Source organism: Cryptomeria japonica, chromosome 6 (assembly GCF_030272615.1).
Source record: "Cryptomeria japonica chromosome 6, Sugi_1.0, whole genome shotgun sequence".
In the NCBI taxonomy this organism is placed as follows: Eukaryota; Viridiplantae; Streptophyta; class Pinopsida; order Cupressales; family Cupressaceae; genus Cryptomeria; species Cryptomeria japonica.
This window is the reverse complement of record NC_081410.1, coordinates 4,061,507-4,086,428: the sequence shown is the minus strand read 5'-3', so window position 1 is coordinate 4,086,428 and position 24,922 is coordinate 4,061,507. Positions and strand designations below refer to the sequence as shown.

Genomic DNA, 24,922 nt, shown 5'->3' with positions numbered 1-24,922 from the left:
CAACCAAGAAGTCTGTCGTGTCTTCTAAATGGTTGTTTAAAATCAAGCATGCTGCAGATGGCAGTATTGAAAAACACAAGGCCAGATTTGTAGCTAGAGGGTTCTCACAGAAGGAAGGAATAGATTACGAAGAAACATTTGCACCTGTTGCCAGGTACACATCAGTAAGAGTTGTCCTAGCCATTGCAGCAGCAAAGGGGTGGAAGGTACATCAGATGGATGTTAAGACAGCATTCCTAAATGGCGAGATCGTGGAAGAAGTCTACTTAGAGCAACCTGAAGGGTTTGAAATTCATGATGCAAAGTCTCATGTGTGTAGACTCAAGAAAGCTCTTTATGGGCTCAAACAGGCTCCCAGAGTTTGGTATGAAAGAATTGACACCTATCTCTCAAAGCTGGGTTTCTCTAAGAATGATGCAGATCCTAATCTCTATCTCAAAAGAAATAAAGGTGATATGTTAATATTAATTTTATATGTTGATGACTTATTAATTACAGGAGATAATCACCTAATAGATCAATGCAAGAAAGATCTATCCACAAAATTTGATATGAAAGACTTGGGGCTTCTTCATTACTTCCTAGGATTGGCAGAATTCTGATAATATTGTACTGAACCAAGGGAAGTACACCTTGGACATATTGACAAGATTTAGAATGCTAAACTGCAGACCCATGACCTCTCCTATGGAAACCAACTTCCATAAACTTATTGAGATCCAAACATATTGAGATCCCATGTACGAGATATGGTTGACAGGAATGTGATAAAGTTAGAATATGTGTGTACAGGAGATCAGACTGCAGATATTCTAACCAAACCACTTTCCAGAGTGAAGGTTGATCACTTCAGAAAGGGTTTAGGTATGATAGAAAGGTAATCTGCTTTGTAATCTATACTTACATATATTTAAGATGTTTAATGTGTAAACTTCTTTGTCATGTCTGGACTATCTCTTGGCTTCTTGCCACCTGTGTTCATATCTAAGAGGTGACGATCTCTTAGACACTGAACACTTGTATATAGACATCATAAGGTGACGATCTTATGATAGTCAAACCAGTAATCATGTTGGATCACTGGTAAGTCATGGATGTGTCATGACTATGTTGTGATACAACATTTGTACAAATGTTATTGCATTATCACAATTTGGATATAATGAGAACTTAAACACTTCTCATATGGTTATCCTTGTATTGCGTGTTAAGCAATACTGATATCACGTGTAGGTGATATCTTAACCATTGATCATGATTGGATCTCTGGTAAGTCATGGATTTGTCATGACTATGTTGTGATAAACATTTATAAATATTATTGCACTTATCACAACTTGGATATGATGAGAAACTAACCTTTCTCATAGACTTATCCTTAAGTATTGCGTGTTAGGCAATACTAATGTCACGTGTTAGGTGATATCTTGATGAATCTTACAGATCACATGTTTTGATGATTTCTCACATGATCAGGTGATGATTCTCTTACTTTTATCACATGTTAAAATAATACTTTATGTCACATGCTCAGCTGATGTTCTTCTATTTTGTATCATATGTCTTGATGGTACTTCTCATGTATAAATGATTTTTGCTGACTGACATTATCTTAGTTATGAAAAGGAAATGTGATGCAGGTTGCCTTATCTATCTTCCAAAGCTAAGAGGGAGTGTTAATGCATGGTAGCTTATGCAAGATAAGATCTTCCTAAACCTTCCTTGTTCTGTTATTTACATGCTTCATGTCAGATTTATATTGCATATGATTATCGGATTGTACAAACATCACTTATCATTATGCTATCGGGCTAACAACCCGATAGCATATTAATGTCAATTATTAATTGGTATTAATATGCTATCGGGGTATTAACCCGATAGCATATTAAATGCTATAAGTCATCGGGTTATTAGCCGATACATACTTGCTATCGGGTGCATAACCATTGGCACCGGTTCACATCTGTTATCAGGCGTAATTATATCGGCCATATTTGTTATCGAGTTTAATGAATACACCGCTTCATTTGGAATTAACATTAGTTAACAACTGCACCGGTTGGATTACATACATCGTGCACTTTGAATCATCGGTGTTTATATGAACCGATTCATTACATTGATCAGTCATTATATTATGATATTACAATATGCTATCGGGTGTTTTGAACCGATAATCAGCATTGTGTTAATGGTATAATTACAAAGGCACCGATCAATGGGTGCATTGATCGGTCATGCCTAAAAGGCATGACCGGTCAATACACCAATTGACTGGTTGCCTAAATGATATATATGCCAATTGAATTCATTTGGAGTAGACATAGAAAATATTAAATGATCTCTCTCCTTCAGACCTGCAGATAAAATCAGAATTATCAGACATTGACATAATTCCTCATATCCATTTATAGCATACATAGTTCATAACTTGTTCTTTAATTGAAATTGAAATAACTTTACAATTAATTTGGACATGAAATATTATTAAGCTCTTCGATTAAAAAATTTACTATTCGGCTGTGTTTAATGATTGCTAAATTTGCACTTAAGTCTTTAAGATCAGATTTTCAAAAATGAATGAGGTTTGAAACTCCCTAAGTCTGAAATTTGCATTGCTAGTTAACTTTTTAGACAGACTGATTTTAACTGCTTTGCCTGATGCCTTTCAAACGGGAAAAGATGCGGTCTACGGGATTTAATCATTTAATCAATTTTGCATAAACACATCTAACCTATCTTGCATGCATTTCAAATGATTGCAAGGGAGACAAAGCAAGCTTACCTGGCAAATATGGTGTCAATCTGCACAAACCCAGCCTGCAGGGCTGTTTCTTTTTGAAATTTGGAAATGCCCTTTCCTATGCCTTGCGTTTTGGGAAAAAATGCACAACTCGCGATTCACAAAAAAAGGAATGACGCTTCCCTAAGTTTGAAATTTACCACGCGATTTTGACGCGGAAAGGTAGGGTTTCTGCGATTGTGAAGTTTTAATGCTTGGACACTTTCTTATTTTACGCCGAAGTTGGGGAATTGGGCTTCGCGATACTGCAAATCTATGTTGTCGCCAAAAATGGGGTTTAGCTCTGCGATTTTGCAATCCTTCAAACGCTAAACACTCTATCTTATTCTACGCCGAAGTTGGGGAGGCTCCGCGATTTTAGTCTTGGTGGGGAACTTCGTGGTTGTATGGAGCTTTGGAAACTTTCGAAATTTTCGCGTTTTACCCTCTTTTGTCGAACTTCGGCGATCTTTGGTCTTTTTCAAACTTTAAACAAACTTTGCAATTTTACCTTATGGTTAATTTCGGGCTTTTGGGGACCTTTTTCAAAGTTTAAACTTCGCGATTTACTATGGCGAACTTTGGGGTTTTTTGCTTTCTTCGTAAACCTTTATACTTATTCCACACTTTATTGCCGAGGCTTGGGAAAATATGGAGCTTTGCAAAGCTTTGACATTTTGACATTCTGCACTTTTATGCCGAAGTTTGGCAATTTGTGACCTTTTGCAAACTTTGAACAAACTTCGCGATTTTACGCCTTAGTGCGAATTTCGGCGATTTCGCCCATTTTGCAAAGTTTCATCCTTTTCGCATTTTAGGGATTGGCACTCATATCGCCGAAATTCGGCCTTTTACCTCTATTTGCAAACTTCGACTTTTCTTTAAAGTTTTACGCTTAGTCTTGGCTGCCGAATTTCGGCGTTTTTGGTCTTTTTGCGAACTTTTGACACTTCGTCATTTACCTTAGTTGAATTTCGGCGATAATGGGAGCTTTGCAAACTTTTTACTTTCTTTTCATATTTAACTCTCCTTTTGGCGAAATTTGGGATTTCAACGTCTTTTGCAAGCTTTTAACTCTTTTTTCACATTTAGGCGATTTTGCAAGCTTTCATCTCTCACTTAACTCAAGCAATTTTGAAATTTTAACGCTTGAGCATTAAACTCACCTTGCGGATTCCCAGGCTTACACTCATGACAACATCATCCCAGGACTGATTATGGGCACTCAAAAAAGACACGAGACACCCTGCGCAGAACTCAACAGGGCGAAGGCTAAAAACCATTAAAGAGGAAGACCCTGTCGGCGACAAGGAGTGTGTGCAACGCACAATAGGTATAAATAAATTATTTCAAAATTGGAGCTATTAAAGTTAAAGGTGATGCAATATAAATTTTTATATTATAGTTTCACTTAGTTGCTTGAATTTTCTTTCTAAAGTTAGCTACTTGAGCCCTAATTTGATTGTGTATTATATTCTCCTTTAAAATTTGGTTTTTATGATTTTATTTTCTAATAGGTTGCTAGGACCCATTTCACCTCTAACACAATCATCTTGAGATGACTTGTAAAGGTTTGGGAGGCACTTTCTAGCAGTCATTAGTAAAATTCAGTCCATATTAAGGGAAAACAACAATAAAAGAGCAACAAATAATAAGTAGATGATCCTAGATAAATCTTGGTGGGATCATGATCAATTAAATCTTGGTGGGAATAAATCTTGGTGGGAATAAATCTTCCATTTATAGTGTTGATTCCAAAATATTATAGTGTTGAGATTCTTTTTGTGCCAATGAGGATTGCCCCATATAGAAATATGAAGTTGTAGAAGGGTACAAGGCAACATATCATATAGACTCTTTACTAATCTTGGTTTGTAGGATGTATTCACAAGTGAGATCATTGATTTTGTAAAATCTAATGGTCCAAGTATTGAGGCTCTTCTTGATAAGTTCAAGAAGGATACTCACAATCAAAATCTTATCACATATTTAATAATTTTTTATTTTTTAATATTTACAATTTAATTTATAGTTTAAAAAAAAAATTATTTTTATAATGTATAACTCTATCTCTCTACTTTCTTCACAAGTTTGCTAATTCATTTACATCTTAGAGGAATTGAAGCACATATTCTTCCACCCTCTTAATAAAATGCAACAAATTACCCTCAAAAACATGCATTCCAACTTGTACCTCCTTTCACACAAATAACATGGCTACAAGGAAGGAGACATGAAATTGTGGCATATGAAGTCAAAGCTATTGCTTGGATGCTTCCACTTCCTAACATGTTAAACTTGAGAAGTCAAAAAGCGAGCACACTTTTAATGCAAGTGGCAATGGCAATACTTGCGGTTCTTCAAATGTTCCTACATTATCTAATGTTAATGATTATGATTTAGAAAATCCATATGATGCTAAATACTGATTGTTGAACTAGAAATTATTATTTTAATATTGAACTTGAAGTTTGAACAATGAATATTTAATAATATTTATCATTTATATTTTAAATGACATTTGAGTTTATGGTGCTTTTGTTGATTATATGATGCTATGTGGTCTTCTTAACTTAATTCATGCTTTAAGGCTGCAAATATGCCTTTTTGTAAAGAAAAAACCCAAAATGAACCGAAGCCCAAAAAATATTTGTTGAGTCCATGAACCAAATCCGTGAATCTGACCCAGGATCCAAACCAGAATCGGCTACTTACAATTTATTTGCGAAATTCATAAGACCTGCCAAATCATTTTGCATTGGTCTTGCATTGTGTATGTTCACTGATGTGGCATGGAATTGTGTTTGGGTATAATTGTCACCTTCTTGTCAGATATCATTTCTAGTGTGACAATTGTGATGAATGTTTGCCACAGCATCCTTGCAATCAAGTGCAATGCATATATTGGTTTGTCCATGATAATTGATAGCTAGGCAAAGTCACCAATGAAAATTATGGACACACAATTGAAGCATTGTTGGTGGTGGTGGAGGAATGCCTCATGCACGCAGCTATCTATTTTTTATAGTAAATTTGGGCCTACGAAGTTCATCTCCTCTAGATGATGATGCATTTGATGTTTCACATCTCTTCTTAAAATAGTGTAAAAGATTGTCCTTGTAACTGGTACATTTCTTTTATTAGGATTATACAAGGTGCGTGGACTGTTGAGGAATGTATGCTAAAAGCAATAACTCTTGTAGGTGTGAGTGCTATTAGCAGGCTTTGTTTCACTTAGTTTGGACTGTTAAGCAAATTCTTGATGCAATCAATTAAGTAGCAATTTTCAATGCCTATTGTTCCTTGAACAATCATATGCAAGGTTGTTTGAACAAATGGTCTCTATAGTGTTGTATAATGGTGCTTAGCTCAAGTTGTTGCTTCTGTGCCAATTGATAGCTTGGTTTAGTGGAGGACGAGAGAGAGTGGGCATGTTGTGGGCACATCCTGCTTGTGGTTATCAATAGAATCGTAGTGTCAGGAAAATGTGGGGCATGTTGGGTTCGTCCTATTTATTGTTGGTATTAAAGTCATGTCAGCCAAAAATTTCCAGTTCATTTACAAAATATTTGGAGTTTTCCCTTGGAATAGAGTAAAAATGGGAGAATGCATTCACAATTGCCTTCTGTTATTTCTTTCCATTTGCACCCTTTGTGATGAGAATAAAATGAGAACAGCTATACTAATGGTTTTGGCTTTGCATATAACAAGTGTGGATTTGAGACACCTGGGATGTACACTGTTCATAATTTCCTTATAATACAGAGGAGATTTTATTTCCCATGAGGGTATTGCCCTAAAAATCTTTAAGCCCATTGTTTATGCAATGAATATTTGTCAATGAGGTGTTTCTGTTTATACATTTCTATAAATGGTAAGCCAGTTCTGAATATTTAAACGGAGAACCTGATCTAGAAATCCAGAATTCCAAATTTATTCTACGTGTGTAAAGTATTTATTAATGTATAATCAAGAATATCTTACTTCTATATTGTTTGAAGAATATATAATCAGGCATATCCTACTTAAATATTGTTTGACATATTTGATGTCATCATTGATTTAGGACCCAAGTATGTTATGTATTGAGAATGTGACCAATTAACTCGATAAAAATGCCTTTGGCACCTATGTAAATGCTTATAGCTTGGCATTTTCCCATCTTCAAAGAAAGTTACTGCAAACATATTAAATATAATTGACCCTTCAACCATTGTCAATCACCTAGGCATTGAACATACACATAAGTTGATGTCAACAATAAAAAATGCTCAGTTGATACAATACCATATTTTACAAACACGGTGTTCAACACTTCTTGAATGTTGGGATTACACAATTACATTGGGAAAAACTGCTTAGTTCTTTAGCAACTGCCAGTCTTTTTTATGTGTCAGTCATTCAACCATCAGTCATATTAGAGGAAAGTTCAATTGACAATGACTGTATGACCACAAGTGCACAGAATACAGCATCTCTGCTTAAAATCAATAGGTCATTACTTAAACTTTCCAAGCTTAGCACAACATGCCTCAAGACAACAAGTCATTCAAGCATATATTGAGTTAGTAATAGGTACAAAACTGGATCATTGGTTCTTAGCTAAGTTACCGGGTTCGGCCCCCCTAGACCCCTGGTACTGGTCCGATACGGTCCGGGTTCGGGGTTCGGGTTCGGTTCGCCTGTGGTTCGAATAGGGTTCGTGGTTCACAGGCCTGGTTCAAACAAGGGCGAACCCAAGAGGACCCAGGGTCGAACCCAAGAGGACCCAAGTCGAACCCAGGGGTCTGACAGCCCAAAAATGGATTTTTTTTTTTGCAAAATTTAAATTTTTTTTAATTCCACCACATAAAAAATTAAAATTCCAAGAGAGAAGCACAAGTCTGTACGAAAGAACAAAAACACAATTCTCGTACGGGAGAATGCACCTTGATCAGAATTTTGACTTCTTTGGCCTTGCTCCTGACGTCTTAAAAAAGCAGAAAAATGATGCACGCCATGGAGTTCCATGTGGGTTTGAAGGTTGTAATTTGGTGTTGGCCCTGGGCGCTGCCCCGGGACCCTGCGAGGGGCGCTGCCCCCCGACCCCGCAAGGGGCTCTGCCCCTTGACCCCGTTGGGGGCGCTGCCCCCAGACCCCTGCAAGGGGCACTGCCCCTCGACCCCGCAAGGGGCTCTGCCCCTTGACCCCGCTGGGTGCGCTGCCCCCAGGCCCCCGCAAGGGGCGTTGCCCCAAACCCCCATTAGAGAATCCATTTAATGATCAAACTTTAAATTGTTGAAAGTTGAAACAATGATACTTGACTATTTTATCATTTTGATATTAAACTTGATGTATATGATGTTGTTATGGTATGATCATGATGCTATGATTACAAGTTTATGTTGGTTTTGTTGTTTTAGTTAGGTTGTTTATATGATGCTATGTGACATGCTAATCTTAATTCATGCATATAGGCAGCATATATATATAATTTACATGTTTTTGTACTAACGAACCCAAACCCCTTTTCAAAATTTTGCCGTACCGGGTTCTTCGAACCCGAACCGGTGCCCGAACCCGAACCAGTAACTTAGGTTCTTAGATGAAATACTAGTGAAGAATCCGCATAAAAAGGGTATGTTAAATATTCAAATATTTCAATTCAAGAAAAGGAAATTATAAAAAAAATATATGTATTCAATTATTTCAAGGAAAGGAAAGGAAATGGAAATAAAAATAATATTTAAATATTTCAATTCACTGAAAGGAAATGGAAATAAAAATCATTTATAAGCAATTGTGATGAGATAACTTGTCTAAGCAACTCACAGACCAAAAAAATATCAAAATGAAGCAAAAAAGAAAAGAAAAATTAAATTAAAAATTCTGCAATACACATGTTACAAACAGCACCATAAATCATAAAGATTTTAAATAGGTCTTTCTAGGATTTTGAAAAGATCATATATATCAACTAACAAATCAATTGAGCTTACCTCACCCAACCCCTTCGTTTTAGCTGAAAAATCTTATCCACTAAATTCAGCAATGGAACAGTTAGCTTTGGTGGGGTCCACTGCAATCATGCCAAAACATTAAACTACGCTATGAGTGAGAGAGAACAAATTATAATACAAATAAGATTTCACATCTATTATTTCACAAAAAAGCATTTAGAATGCACATTTGATGAATTTTAGAAACTACAAAAGAAATGTCATTAGTTGCATGTATTACTGTGACCTTTATTAAGAATGCAAACATTTCATTCTGGAAAATCTATCGTGTTCAAAACATTGTGTGATTGTAAGTTTCCTGTATGGATTGAAGGAAAAAAGTTAAATATTAAATAGAACTTTGTTCTATATCTAGGAATAGAATAGAATTAGAAACAAAAGTTAAAACAGTAATCTATGCCATGATAAAGACAACACGAACATAGCATAAAGAATACCCTTGAGATTGGGAAGGATTTTGATATTGAACCCATAGTACCTCAAAGCTTAGCCCAGATCTTCTAGTGTGAGAAGTAGATAATTATTTTAGCAACATAAGTATTCACTATTTTTTAATTAGATTAGTCTGGGCAATAACCATGCTCAGTCTGAAAGCCAAAAAGGGGAGGGCTTCATTCCCATACAGCACAGCACACTGTCCCTAAGGACCAACATAGACAACACAACAAATGTCCACCCTGGTACTTGAACACAGTATATCTTGCAAATCAACTGACAAGTTAACTATTGCATCACACATCCATGTGCAAAAAATTGAATCCACCTCCTTAACTTGACGTAGTTTTAGTTTTATTTAGCCAGATATAAGGGAAACTACAAAACAAGGTAACCTCTCTTGTTTCTCGGTGTCATTAATAGTTGTCCACCTGCTATCCAGCATTTGGAAAAAGATCTGGGCTACAGAGAAGAAAGAAAGCAGTCATTTATATTAATGTCCACAAGTGAGCATAATAGGTTGACGGGAATCAAAAATAAACATAGTTATAGTAGCCAAGATTCAGGGCAGAGAAAACACCATGAGCAAAACAGGCCAAAAAAAAACAATGAAGCAACCTAGAAAGGAATACATAAATCAAGCTTATCAAGAGTTGGTAGAATCTTGGGTTGAAATCCTAATCTGGAGATCCTTGCAATAAAACATCAGAATTAAATCTACGAGAGGAGTACTGGCAGCAACATGTGGTGCACCAAAATTAGTAACATCATCATCCATTTCTGTGAAAAGGTCCATGCATGATCTAAATATGCTCATCGGAGAGCACCTCACAATTTATACTATGTCCATGAGTAACAAAAATCAGTCAGTGGGACTCAAAAGGACATTCAGTTGAAATAGGAAGGCCAAAAACAATAGGTTCTAAAGGATAACAGAGTAAAAAGGCATGACTTTTGTTTCACATGGCCAATGAATATGAAAAGACCTCCCTATAGGCAAAGAACCACCCACTGCCAATAAATGGAGCAATAGTGGCTCTCCTCCCATACTACATGGCCTGTCTTGAGGTAGCAGCTATGTGATCTGATGCAAAGAACCACCCACTGCCAATAAATGGAGCAATAATGACTCTCCTCCCATACTACATAGCCTGTCTTGAGGTAGCAGCTATGTGATCTGATGCCTAGACAGCCACGTTGGTAGGCTCAACACTTGTGGCACTTGCACTAATCATACCTAAACAAAAGTGGAATATAAGTTCCCACTATTAGATTAATATCGATTAATGTTAGCATATATCTTAGCATAATGGAATTACTTTATATTTCTTATTATTGCACTAGAAATGGCACATTGCTGTAATTTGTTTTACAGAGGTTGTAGGTTGTTAGGAATTTGTTCCTAAATAATGGGATAGATTGTTTCATTCTTTGGCTTATATAATTAGAATAATGTAATATTCATTGGCTCCAATGCCTGGTTGATGTTGTGAGTAGAAAGAGAAGGAAAAATTGTGTTTTCTAAGTGATGTGAAGGTGCTTGAAGAGAGAAAAAAGGGGTAGATCATTTTGTTATCATAGGTCAAACTACATGGACCTGTGTGCAGCAACACCCCCGGGTGGGGCATGGACCTACAGGAGCTCATGCCTTTGGAGAACATAAAGGTGCTGGCGTGTGTAGCAGGACGAGCGGGAGCATTAGCAGCCTCAGTTTGCTCAGCAAAAAATGTATAGCATGCAAGGAACATGAGCAGGTACTGTGTTATATGCATGAATGAATGAGGTAGAAGTTCAGCTTCAAACATTTGCATCTAGTTCCCGAACTCCAATCTGTATACATTCATGTATTGAGATATTTGTGGGCCTTGAGATGTGGATGAGGCCTTTTTCTCGTAGAATTCACTGCAGGCTGTGAAACAGAATTTGTTTGCTGCTGCTGCCTTTTTGGTGGTGGAGATTTTCGACTAAGATTTTCTATCATAGATGAGGTTTCAGAAAGGTATGAAACATCAGGAAGCGGATTACAACCAGCTGATATTATTTCCAACTATTTCAAATTCTTAAGTGTTAAGTTGTTGATGTCATTGATACGTATACAACACCCATTTTCTTTCCCAGATGTACAGCTGCAAGACTGCCAAAGCATATCCCTATACCTTTTGACTGGGAAGCTATTTTTTTATGAAACTTGGCCACAATTGAGTTTTAGCATAATAAAAATCCCTGTTAAATTTTTTTGCTCCAGAATTGCTGAAACTTTCAATTAAATTTTTTCCATAAATTGCCTGAAAAGATATCGTTAGTTAATATCTTTCAAACTGTGAGAAATTTTCTCCTGAAAACTTGCCACATTGAGTCTATTGGAGTTTAAAACATCCCTGAAAAGTGGTTCTATTCCAGCTCTAATGGATCTCTTAATTTAATTGCTTTCATCAATCCCAAGTCTGGTGGAGTCTGTTGCCATAACAGGAATCCTAACATTGCTTTTGTCTGACTCAGAAGTTGACTGGCAAGAATTATTGTCCATGGAGTCACAATATACTCATCATTTGAGAGTATCATGATCTTGATTAGATCATGTTGAACAAGGAGGCACCACCTAAAGATCATTCAAAGGACTAAGACAAAAGGCACAAGGGGGCTTTAATGCTTCTAAAATTGACTGTTGCAGATAAACTAGTGCCAGAGGTAGTAGCTTCAGCATTGTGAGGAAGTCTTGAATCAAAATATCAAGCATTTAAAGCTGGGAGAGCTTTGTATTTAAAAAATCTTTTTTTTTTCCACTAAGTTGCAGTAAGGAGGATCTATTTCTAACTATCTTTTGTGCGTGAAGGATCTCAGTGATCAAGTGGTAGCCTTTGAAAAGCTAGTGGGTGACCATGATTTGGTTGTGTTGATAATGCATAATTTGCTACCATCATTTGATTTCTTTGTTGAATCCTTGCACTTAATTATAGACACTCAAAAACTTGACTTTGAGAAATTCTCATCACTTCTTTTACAAAAGTAACCAAGGCAGGAGAAACAAGCAAGAACAGAGAGTGCATTTATTGCACAAAGCAGAATCAGAGAAAAATAGATAAAACAATTAGTTCATCAAGTGAATCTTCAAAGGGTAATAAGTCAATGCAATGATCCAAGTGGAAATGCTACTATTGGAAAGAGCTAGGACACTTCATAAAAGATTGTCAGAAGTGACAACAAGATCCTGCCAGTAGTCAAAGACTCAAAAGAAGACAGGATATGCAAATGTTGTTGAGAAGGATGATGTAATGTCCCCAATTTGAAATATAATTTAATAATGAACAATAATAATGAAATTAAAATACAAAAGAATAAAAATAAAAATTTAAACAAAATATAAAAGAATATAATTAAAATTTGATTAAAGTTAATGAATGGTCAAAAGGCATGAAATGATAAGTTGTGACTCCCCCAAATATGAGGTATAAAAGGGAGAGGAGAACTCATTTGAAGGGGAGATAATTTGGGAATCAGAAGTGCAGATCTGATTGTGAAAGGGTGTGTCCCTTTCAAAGGGCAGAAATAATGAAGAGTTGCACTCTTTCAAAGGGTGCTAATGGTAAAAGGGTGTGTCTCTTGCCAAAGGGCATACATGATGAAGAGGTGTGACCTCTCCCTCACATTGAGAGATATATAGGAAAGGAATCAAAATCCTCCAGTGATATCACCATCGATCAGATTAGATCAGATCAGAACTGTCATTAAGTTACAGACAGTAACATCTTTGTTCTTGGTGGTATGCATGGGGATGTGCTTAATATGTATGCTTATTATATGGAGCCTGATAATGCTCTTATGCAGAATTGAATAGTAATATTAATATAGACTACAATATGTATGACAGTCATACTTAATTTCATATGCATTCATAGTACAACAAGATATTGACATATTTACAGTCCTAAGCTCTTAACCAGTTCTAATTCCTTTTTAAAGTTTTTATTGAGGAGTGGTGTGATGCCGTTAGGGAGAGACAGAGTAAAACCATCTCATGATAGATGTGCCCCAAGGGTGAAAGAACTCATGATCCTGAAATCTGGGCTGCGGGCCCCAAGGGTGAATGGACTGAGGTTCCGGTAATCTAGGCTGCATTAGGGAGATGGTACCATCGCGCCCTAAACAAACAAGTCTCCCATTCAGGATTAGAAATTAGAAGGGAATTAAGATTAGGCCTGACTAAGGACAATGCCTAACTGTACTATAAGCAACCCTAGTCATTGATTTGTAATTACTGTAACATGGTAGGTAGTAATGTATGTTTCCCTTTGGGAATTGACAACCTATAGGCTATAAATAGGGGACATTACAGATGAACAAAGAGCAACAGATGACTTTGCTTTTGTGGCATCACAAAACCAATCAATTAATTCTACAGCCTAGTATTTTGACTTGTGACCTTTTCACACATCACCCCATTGCAAAAATGGGGAACCCCCACTTTTTCGCTTGTTAGGGTAGATGTTTTGTCTGGTTTCCTAGTTTTATCCTTTGCTAGTGAAGGGGTATCAATCAAAATGCAAAAGGATGTTAAAATTGTTAAAATGATCCTAAATTTTTCTAAGTGTTGGGATTGCAACTTTCTTTAGATGTGAGCGTAATGTGTTTTAAATGTTGCAAATTGGTGTGAATTTTGTGCTAGATCGTCAAAAGTCCCTATAGGAGTCGTTTTTCCACTCCTAAGAGGTTAATCAAGTCAAATATGAGGTTAATCAAGTCAAATATGCACAAAGTCCTGATGGACTCGACTTTTCCACTCCTCAAATCCAACTAAAATGTTAAAAGTCCCTATGGAAAAAGAATTTCCACTTTGCTAAATGATAAAATTTGATAAGTTTGGGCTTTTACAATGTGAAAATCATCACAGTCCCAATGGAAGACGTTTTTTCCCCATGAAATTAAGGCATAAAAATGAGTTGTCCCGATGGGAGGCATTTTTCCACTGAGCAATAAAGATTAAAATGGACTCTATCTTGATGAAGCGTGATTTTCCACTCCATTTTTGAGCAAAAAGAGTTGATTTTATGATAAAATGGTCTCAATGTCGATGAGGTGCATTTTTTCCCTCGTGGATAGTGTTTTTGGGGAAAATCCCGATGCATTTGGCTTCTCCACTGAGGTTGTCCCAAAGGAGATTGTTTTTCCACCAGGCCTTCAAGAGCGAAAATGTGTCCCGATGACTCACATTTTTCCACTAGGAGGTAAAATGACTAAGTTAAGTGCAATTTGAGTGTCCAGATAAGGTTTGAATCTCCACCAGATAGGAGAAGGAGTAAGACGAAGTGAAATGTGGACAAATTTGTGTTGTCCCTTTGAGGTGCATTTTTTCACTCGAGACAAAATGATGAATTATGACTAAGTGAAAGTGCCCAGTTGGAGTTCGAACTTCCCCTAGAGAGTGCTTTAATGAAATTTGACAAGTTTTAATGAGATTAGGAGGCCAGATGAAAGATGTTTTTCCACTAGGGACTGTGTTTACATGAAATGATCAATTTAGTTGTCCAGATGGCTATTGATTTTCCCCTCAAGGTCATGATTGGCATGTTGGGATGAAGTTGAGTGAAATTGTTTGTCCAGAGGAGGTGCGATTTTCCCCAAGTGGCTAAAAGTTGAATGCAAGTGAGAATTTTAATGACAAATGTGTCCTAAATGGCATCGATTTTTCCCCTACCACATGTATTTAATGATCAAGCAAAGTGAAATGCGCCAAGTGTTAAATCCCAATGCATATCGATTTTCCACTAGGCTGGTAAAGGCATGTTATCCCACATTGGCTGTGTGGTGAATTTACAAGGTGAAAACATGAATAAAAGACCCAATCTAGTGCTTATATATTATTATATTATCACTGATTTGACAGTTTGGGAGCTGAAAGGGGCTGAATTTGGAGTGGCACCATTGTTGTGGAGGGTGCGATTTTGCCTAGGGGGCTGATTGCGCCACCATTGAGGGAGTTTGTGAGCATCCAAGAGGGGCGACATTGATGGTCCAGATCTGAAACATCATTTCCATCCATCATTCTCAGACCAAATCAACATTTCCAGCCCCATCAATTTGTATTAACTTATTCTCAGCCCTTGTTTGCTGATCTAGTGATTATGCCCAGCCATTGTTTATGCTCAGACGTGTTCGTCTCCAGGTGATTGGGGGCAAATTGCAGTGCACATTGAGGTTGCACCATTGTTAAAAGTGTTTCTAGCCATTAAGGTTGCATTTTCAGAGGTGTTTTCAGATTGTATACTCTGAAAATCAGAGCTAGAACTACATTTTTGACATTAAAATACACAATTTTCTGAGTATAGCAAGGTGTATTCAGACTTAGCAATTATGATCAGACTTAACCTAAGTCTGAAAATCACGTTTACTGAAGAGGAATTTTCCAGATTTGGATTAAGATCCTCATATTTTTCCAAAATTATGTTTCATAACTTCGAATTTCTGATTTTAAAAAGCTCACAAGTCTGAAAATCATTTGAAATCAGAACCTAAGTTAGTTCTGAAAAATTAATTGCTCAAATTACCTATCACAAGTTGGGACAAAGTAAGGAACATTGAAGTGTCCTGATAGTGTTCAAACTTCCACTCCATCAAATGGTGATCAAATCAACACAAAATTTTCAAGGACAATGAGTCTCGATGAGGGTCGGATTTCCACTTGAAGGCAGAATTACAAAAGAAGAGCATTAGTCATGAGGAATGAGGAGCCCCTATAGAGAACGAATCTCCACTCCAAGGTTGAAACAAGGTTTATCCCATGGGTGTTTGATTCAATATTTGTTTGTTTTACAGGTTTGCTAGAAGGAAGGGAAGCACAATAATCAAGGCTTGAGGTGAAAGAGGATGCACCTTGCAAGGATACCAAGCGCTCAACACTTCACGGCAACAGATGATGATGGATCAGCTCCAAGATGACAATCAAGTGAAATGCAAGAATGAAGAAACTCAAACAATGCTATGAGGAGGAATCAAGGTTCAAATCCAAAGGACTCTACAAGCATATTGCAAGGACAACATCAAATATGAATGATGAAGATCAACATTTCAAGGATTGGAAGAGGATTTCAAGACAAAGATTTCCAAAAGTAAAGATGAGGACTAGCTCAAACATGAAGGTAAATTCACCATGATGGTGAACAAGTGAGGGAAAGACAAATCCAAGACATAAGCACAAAGGATTTCACATCAGGAAATCAGGAGCTATATCAAGGGATCTCAAAGTCAAAGAACGTTAATGAGGAAATTGTTCAAGGCGAACTCCCTAACATGAGGATGAAATGCAAAGTATCACAAGGAATTCCAAGCATCATGAAGAATGTTCAAGGCAAATTGATTAAGTCTACAATACAAGCCAAGGTTGCATTCCAGTCATCATTTGTTCAATCAAAGGGTACCAAGTCAACATTCATTCAAGGATGGAATAAGTGACACATGGCGCTACATCAAATATTATTTATCTTACTTATCTTCATCTCTCATTGGCCAATGTAATGGTGGTCGTAACAAACCCTAATTAGGGTTTCTATCCTTCGATCCTGGCCATTGATTGTGAATCAATTTGAGCCGTTTACTGTAAGGATAACTCTATATAAGGCCCAACTCTCACATTTGTAAAGGTTGATAGTTGAAGAGATAGAGATTAGGAGAGTAGGTAGATTAGAAGTTAGAGTACAAGTAGATTAGGAGAGAACGAAAGATTGTTGCCAAGATCTTGTTGCAAGAAACATTGTTTTTCATTGAAGTTATGGTGAATTTCGTATGTTGATTCAACATGTTGCATGGTCTCTACTTCTTATTTGCTTTCATGTTGATTAGATGAATGAAAGGAATTGTGAATGATTAATGGTAAATTCAATTATCCATAACACTAGCGATTTGCTGATTGTAAATTTGCCTTGTGTGGTCAACTGGAATCCTTAAATGAGCTTAACTTCAATTGCTATTCACACCTTGATATGCATTGCCTTGATGGTATCCTTGTTAATAGTGGTTTGAACATCATGTGCTTACCTTAGAAGATCGCACTAACCTTTTGGAGTTGTTTGTTGATGGCGAAGTAGAGTTTAGTTGAGTTTTACCCAGTCATTCATTGTCTCTTACATTCCTAGGATTAGATTAGTCTTTCTAAACCCTTCTCCTTTTGTCCTTTTTCTCAATTCAAGTTAGTTTAGGAGAGAAAGCATCAAAAAATTGCAATATCATATGATAAAGTTCTAGTAACATCCAAGTATCCAAGCATTCATGCATTCAACGTAAGTCCACTTGTGATTCTAGCAATATCACATCAAACCATTGAGCTTATCCACACCTCAAGACCCGACACTTCGAAACCTTGGAGTCTTCCAATTGATCACATAGTTTAGCATTTGGGAAGATTTTGTTCAAGAGAGGATAAGATACCTTGGTATTTTATTATGTGTTTGAGGTGCATAAAAAATACATCAACAGAATTGACGCTAGAACGAGGGCTTGATTGTGGATACAAGAATGAAGCAGTTGATGCCAGAACTTATCAAGTCATATTTTGAAGCAACACTCGACAGAATTTGTACAAAGAAAGAAGGTGATCGCTAGATTATCAAGTGGATTCACAAAAGAGGTTGGAAACAGTTGAGCTTTCAAGTTACATTTGAGATTTTATAGATCTCTCTTATTTCAAAAAATCCCCAAAAAGTGAAAAATTTCAGAAAACAAAAAATTTAAAAAAAAGAAAGATTTCTCAAAGGAGGGGCAGTGGCATTGTCAAGATGAGCAAGAAGTTGATATTCTTCAACTTTGGTGGAGACCGAATGCACAACTTTAACCATTCTGTGTGTCCGAGTTTGCAAGGCTAGGGCAATGCAAAATCCATTATACAAACGAACACGATGAAATGCATTGTTTGACATTGTTGTCAAGGATAGAATTGGTTCTACAGGGAAAAATCTTCTTTTGGGATGTTCCCAAGCTAGAATTGTGCATAAGACCTAACAATGATGTCCATGAGAATGATCCTTTTTCAATATTCAAGTTGAGAGTTCTGAACCAAATTGAGATGGATAATATACGACTCGAAGGCGTGTTGCTTTCCTGCTGGTGTCGGATTCACAATGCAACTCACTCAGAATTCACTTGTCTGATATGTGAAGAGGCTATCAACCAGGCCAGATGCCAATTTGGGCTGCCAATCCTATCTAGGGAAGTGTATCATGAATAGATCTTGGGGTGCATACATTGCAGCTAAGGAGTATAGAAGAGAAAAAGAAAAAGGCATCACTACATCATCCGACAGTGAAGGAAGCCAGCTGCAAGTCAATGACACAGGTCCACTTGATGATCAATGTATTGCAGTGGATAGCTTTCCATATCTTGCACGAAAAAAGGAAGTACGTTGAAGAAGAAAATATCCAAGCTGAAGAGGTAGTGGCAGGTGGTGATCAAGGTGTTGACCAAACAATCAAGGAAGAAAGTGATTTACACTCATTGCAAGAGGAAGACTTCCTTGAGGAATACTTGCTCATGCTACAAAATGAGGTCCTTGAGAGTGAATAGCAAGAAATATCCAGTAGCAGTCTTTAAGGAAAAAACAACCCTATAGACAGGTTGAACGAAGAGCTACAAGTTATCACAAGTGAGCCCAAGTATGAAGAACAACCTGAGGGGGGGCTCAAAGACATCATCGCCATCATGCTATTTGAGGGGGGCTAAAAGATCTCCAAGAGAAAGCATAAGAGGAGTCACTGCTGACATTGTTTCAAGACGATCGAATAGTTGCAAGAGGCATGATTCATCACCAACTTCGACCTCTCGAGGTATTGTTGAATGGGTTGCAAGGAGATAGTATAGATGAGCTAATTAATCGGGACGTCACAGTTGAGGATAACCTTGAGTCCAAGGAAGTTGATAAAACAACGAAAGAAGTTAGACTTAGCAAGGTGCTAGCCAATGCAGAAGAATGTGTGGAGGCACTAAGGCATAAAGTTCTACAAAACATGGATACTTGTGAAGATCATCAAGAGATTGAGAGGGAAAACATAGTAGAAAGCATAAGAGCCTTGGAGGCTCATCATGATCCTCTACCATTTGATGCTTCACCGTTTCAAGACCAAGGAAGTGAAAACTCATTCTTGCTACAAGAAGAATAATCAAACGAGGAGCTTAAAGCCATCCCAAAGGAAGAGACCTCCAACATTATTGAGATAGAGCCAAAAGATGATGAATAGTTCAATGGGGCGCTATCACTCGAGATCATATACCAAAAGCAAATTGAGGAAATTTTTGAAGATCAACTTATCAAGGAGACTTTCATTTTTAAAGATGGTGTCGTGTTGATGGGTTCAGCCAAAACCCATCCCATTGCCAAACTGTTCCGACCAAGCATGAATCCCAATCTAGGTTTGGCCCCAACATGTCTAAGATGTATGTGGACCAAACCCACAAACCCAAGAACTATGGGTGAAAACAGGGAGAATCTATGACCCAAATCACAAAAAAGCAAAGTTTTTAATAAAAAAGAAAAGAAAATATTTAGGAAAAACCTACACTAAAATGACTTCAAGGTCACTAACAACATATCGAACAAAAGTTTGAAAAACATTCCTATCTACAGTTGCACAAAGATAAATTATTTTGGTTTACCGTTAACATTTGGCAATTGATATATATTTTGTTTTTAATTTTGTATATTGTATGAAAATCATTGTTATTTTTAATGTTTTTAATATTTTTAATGTGTATGTTGTATGGCTGAAAATATAGTTGAAAACTTGGACTTATGAGGTCAAAATTTTGACTTAGGACTTGGCAAAATTTAGGAAAAATTCAACATTAAAAAATACATAAACTAATAAAATAAACTTAAATCACATGCAAAATACTATTAAAAAAAGTCAATGGGCTTTTGATCTGCTGGTGAAGTTGATTGGCTCTAAATGAGCCCACCAAGGATCAAATCTTGCTGAGTGCAAGGTCCAAACACCATAAATGATGAGGCCAAGATTGCGCCCCAAGCAACTTTGGTGGAATGGGTTCCCCTTAGTTCTTGGCTCTCACTTGAAGAGGTTTCATCCTAAGGCTTGTGCTCCCATATCGGATAGCTAAATGATTCTATGGGTTTGAAATAAAACCCTCCAAGGAAAAAATTAAATTAATTCATCTAGGAAAAAGATTGAAAATTTGTTCAAATCGACAACAATGGAAAAACATACGAAAAAAAAGGGAAAACTTTATACTAGAATGTAATGTCCCTTAGGGAAAATAACTAGAAATGCCCTAGTTATGGGTCCTAGTAGGGTTGAAAGTACGTACCTAAATTTCTGCTTGTCCAAACCTGCAAAACCAGGTTAGAAGATGCTATGAATTATTTAAGTAATTAACATATAAGTAAGTATATTCAGAATTAATTATAAACTAAAATTAAGGTAGCAGTGTCAAACACTAAATTATAGATTAGGAATAATGGGAAAATATACTAATGTAGGGTGTCTTATCAACAGTTTCCCATACTCAATACTACCCTGTAGGGTGCCCCATAGCAGTTCTCCCTTCCCAGTGATCTTGTAGGGTGCCCTATAGCAGTTCTCCCTACCCATTTATCAGGTAGAGCACCCTCCAACAATTCTCCCCACTTAATGATCTCGTAGGGTGCCCTATAGCAATTCTCCCTACCCATTTATCAGGTAGGGTGCCCTATAGCAGTTCTCCCCACTTAATGATCTTGTAGGGTGCCCTATAGCAGTTCTCCCTACCCATTTATTAGGTAGGGTGCCCTATAGCAGTTCTCCCCACTTAATGATCTTGTAGGGTGCCCTATAGCAGTTCTCCCTACCCATTTATCAGGTAGGGTGCCCTCCAGCAGTTCTCCCCACTTAATGATCTTGTAAGGTGTCCTATAGCAGTTCTCCCTACCCATTTATCAGGTAGGGTGCCCTCCAGTAGTTCTCCCTACTTCTCAGGGATGGATTTGGTTCAGACTGTCATTAGTAAATATATTATTATCAATGTTTGTGTCTTATTATCATTTTGTTTATTTATCAGTTAATTTCCAGAATATTTACTCATATCAATTTCCGCCAAATACCAATTGTTTACATATCTGTCATGACTTAATTCACTCTAGATTTTACTCTATTACCCTTATTTTCCAGTCATGTACCGTGTTCCCAGAATGATTCAATACGTATTTAATTTATTACTGTTATTTATGAATATTCAGTGACTAATATTGATATTGCAGAATGATTCGATATAAATTAATACTTCTATTTCTAAATACGTCAACAATATGTTAACATCCAAAAGTGTTATAGTGTTTGCAGCATATGAATTCTCAGAGTATTATATAGTATATTATTTCAGACTAAGAAAATGATTTAGAATACTATAGCGTTTGCACAGAATATCATTTCAGATTAAGAAGTGACATGTATATATCGAAAGGGGGACATGCTTTTATATAAACATTATTAAACCTTCATTATTCGGTCATACGTATGCATACCTGTACAGACTGTGGGCCAGTGTGTGGATATGGGCCTAGTTTTTTGTCTTTTTTTTCCTTCCTTCTATATCTCTCAATTTGAGGGAGAGGTCACACCTCTTCATCATGTATGCCCTTTGGCAAGAGACATACCCTTTCACCATTAGCACTCTTTGAAAGAGTGCACAACTCTTCATTATTTCTACCCTTTGAAAGGGACACAGCCTTTCAAAATCAGATCTGCACTTATTATTTAAATCAGATCTGCACTTCTCATTTCCAACTTATTCCCCCTCTCAAATGAGGTTCTCTTCTCCCTTTTATATTTCATTGTTGAGGGAGTCACAACTTTTCCTTTCATGTCTTTTGACTTTTCATTAACTTAATTAATTTTTAATTAATCATATTTAATTATATTATTTTATATTTTAATTTTATTTAAAATATTTTAATTTTATTATTATCATTTATTATTAAATTTTATTTCAAAGTGGGGACATTACATAGAAGGAGAGTCTGAAGAATGCTTGGTGAGTGCTTGTCAAAAACTTAGCAAGCAAGTTTCTAGCAAAATTACTCACTAAGCCCTTTTTACTCATGAATACTCAAAAGATTTTTAAACTATGGGCAAACCCAACTATACCAAACCTGAACCTGAACCAGAAACTTAGAGTCAAGTCTAATTTAACAGAATATTTTTAGCCTAATTTAGAACTTAATATGTAAACACAAAATAGATATTGATGGAGGTCAACAAAGGTAGCTCTTTAGGCCATTGCTAAGTGAGTTGCCAATTTGGACTTATATAAAGTCATGTGAAACTGAAATTTGTCACTATCAATAAATTGAACTTGATGTGATGATGAGGACGCATGCTAAATGAAGTTCTTGGATGGAAAGTTATAGTTGACAGGCATCCTGAAAACAAAAGTTGGCTAGAAGCCTAGAATACCTCTATGATTTGAGATGTATTTATTCTAGCACACAGGAGGAATCATATTTTAGGATTGTAAGTTTGTAATTTTACCAAATAGTTAACATCAGTTGATGCTTTTAAGGCATTTAGTGTCTTCATGTACAACGAAGGCCAGTCATAATTGAGCCTTGGTTTTTCTACAATGAAAAAACTCACATCTCGTCACTGGAGTCTCGTAGATTCAATGTCTCATTCTGTTGTTATGTGATATTAATAGACTAGTTAATAAAAATTTGATGTTGGCCATATGAGATTGTACTCAAAGGTACATCACTTTGTAGAGTTTTATTCAATTGCAATAAAAGAACAAATTATATATGTGAGAATTTTATATGATTATATTGTCTGATAATCTGATTGTTTTGTTGCAGGCTGAAGGAGAGAGATCATTAATATTTTTATATGTCTTCTCCAAATGATTCATGTCGGGATTTATATGTTTTAGAAGACCGGTCAATAGATGTCTTGACCGGTCATGTCTTTTAGACATGACCGATCAAGGCACCTATTGATCGGTGTCTTTCCATATTGCACATCCCGATTTCGGTTATGTTTGGTAACTAACATTTAATACTTAAACACTTGGTTGAAACGGTGTTAGTTATGATGCTTTGTTAATGGCCCGATTATAAATGTTTATCGGTATGAACTAAACCCGATAACAAATAGCATTACATATGCTATCGGGTTAATACCCCGATAGCATATTAATGCCGATTCATAAATGAATCGACATTAATATGCTATCGGGTTATTAGCCCGATAGCATTTAGATCGACACTTAACTATGTTAAGCAAGTCGTCGATCTAATCCATCTTTATCCAATGCCAAAATCATAATCATGATCAATGTTACAATCTGATAAACATATTCAGTTCGGAAAGCATAACTCAGATAATCTAATAGCATAGATGAATAAACCATAACAGAATAAAGGAGATTAACGGGTTAGAGAAGTCTCATCTTGCAGAAGCTACTAATGCATTAACACTCCCTCTTAGCTTTGGAAGATAGATAAAGTAACCTACATCACATTTCTCTTTCATAACCAGAATAATGTCAGTCTCCAAGAATATATATTATCTATACATATGATATGAAGTACCATCAGGACACAAGATACAAATATAAAACATCACTCTAAGTATGTGACATAGAGTATCACCTAACCATGTGATATAGAAGATTCATCATTTCATTATGACAAGATATCACTTGAACACGTGATATCAATATTGCCTAAACACGCAATACTACGGATAAACATATGAGGATGGTTAAATTCTCATCTTATCCAGGTTGTGCTATGTGCACAAACATTTTATACAAATGTTTTACCACAACACCATCATGGCACATCCATGACATACCAGAGATCCAACATGATAATTGGTTTAGAGAATCATAAGATCGTCACCTTATGATGTCTGCATACAAGTGTTCATAATCCGAGAGATCGTCACCTCTTAGATATGAACACAGGGGGTGAAACCCAAAATGTCCCAACATGACAAAAGAAGTTTACACATTAAACATCTTATTTACAAAGCAGATTACCTTTCTATCATACCTAAACCTTTTCTGAAGTGATCAATCTTCACTCTGGAAAGAGGTTTGGTCAGAATGTCTGCAGTTTGATCTCCTGTACAAACATATTCTAATTGAATTACATTCCTGTCAACCATATCTCGTACATAGTGGTATGGGATCTCAATATGTTTGGACTTGTCATGGAATACTGGATCTACTGAAAGTTTTATGCAGCTCTGATTGTCACAATGAATAATAGTAGGTTTCATAGGTTCTCCAAACAATCCCACAAGCAACTTCCTAAGCCATATTACCTCTCGGGCAGCCATAGAAACTGCAATATATTCGGCCTCGGTGGAACTTTGAGCTACAGAAGTCTGCTTTCTGCTGATCCAAGATATCATGGCTGAACCTAAACTGAAACAACACCCTGAAGTGCTTTTTCTGTCAATCACGCTGCCAGCCCAATCTGAATCTGTAAGTCCGTGTAGATCTATATCAACTTTCTCATATTTAAGACCAAGGTTTAGGGTACCTTGTAAGTATCTCATAATATGTTTTACTACCACCAGGTGTATCTCCTTAGGTTCACACATAAACTAACTTAGAGCATTAACAGCATAACAGATATTTGGCCTTGTATTTAATAGATACATTAGGGACCAATCATTTGCCTATACTGAGTAGGATCAGTGGACTGTGATTCTGCTACTGCTTCTTT

At 36.5% G+C, this 24,922-nt stretch overlaps 1 protein-coding gene across 1 annotated transcript in view; it reads right to left on the bottom strand.

Moving 5' to 3' along the window:
- LOC131077555 (uncharacterized) overlaps positions 1-24,922 on the bottom strand; it is a 164,545-nt gene that overhangs the window by 56,985 nt on the left and 82,638 nt on the right. Inside the window, exon 11 of the mRNA XM_058015073.2 lies at positions 8,764-8,843. Coding sequence (XP_057871056.1) covers positions 8,764-8,843 — 80 coding nt within the window. The remainder of the gene's footprint in view (positions 1-8,763; positions 8,844-24,922) is intronic.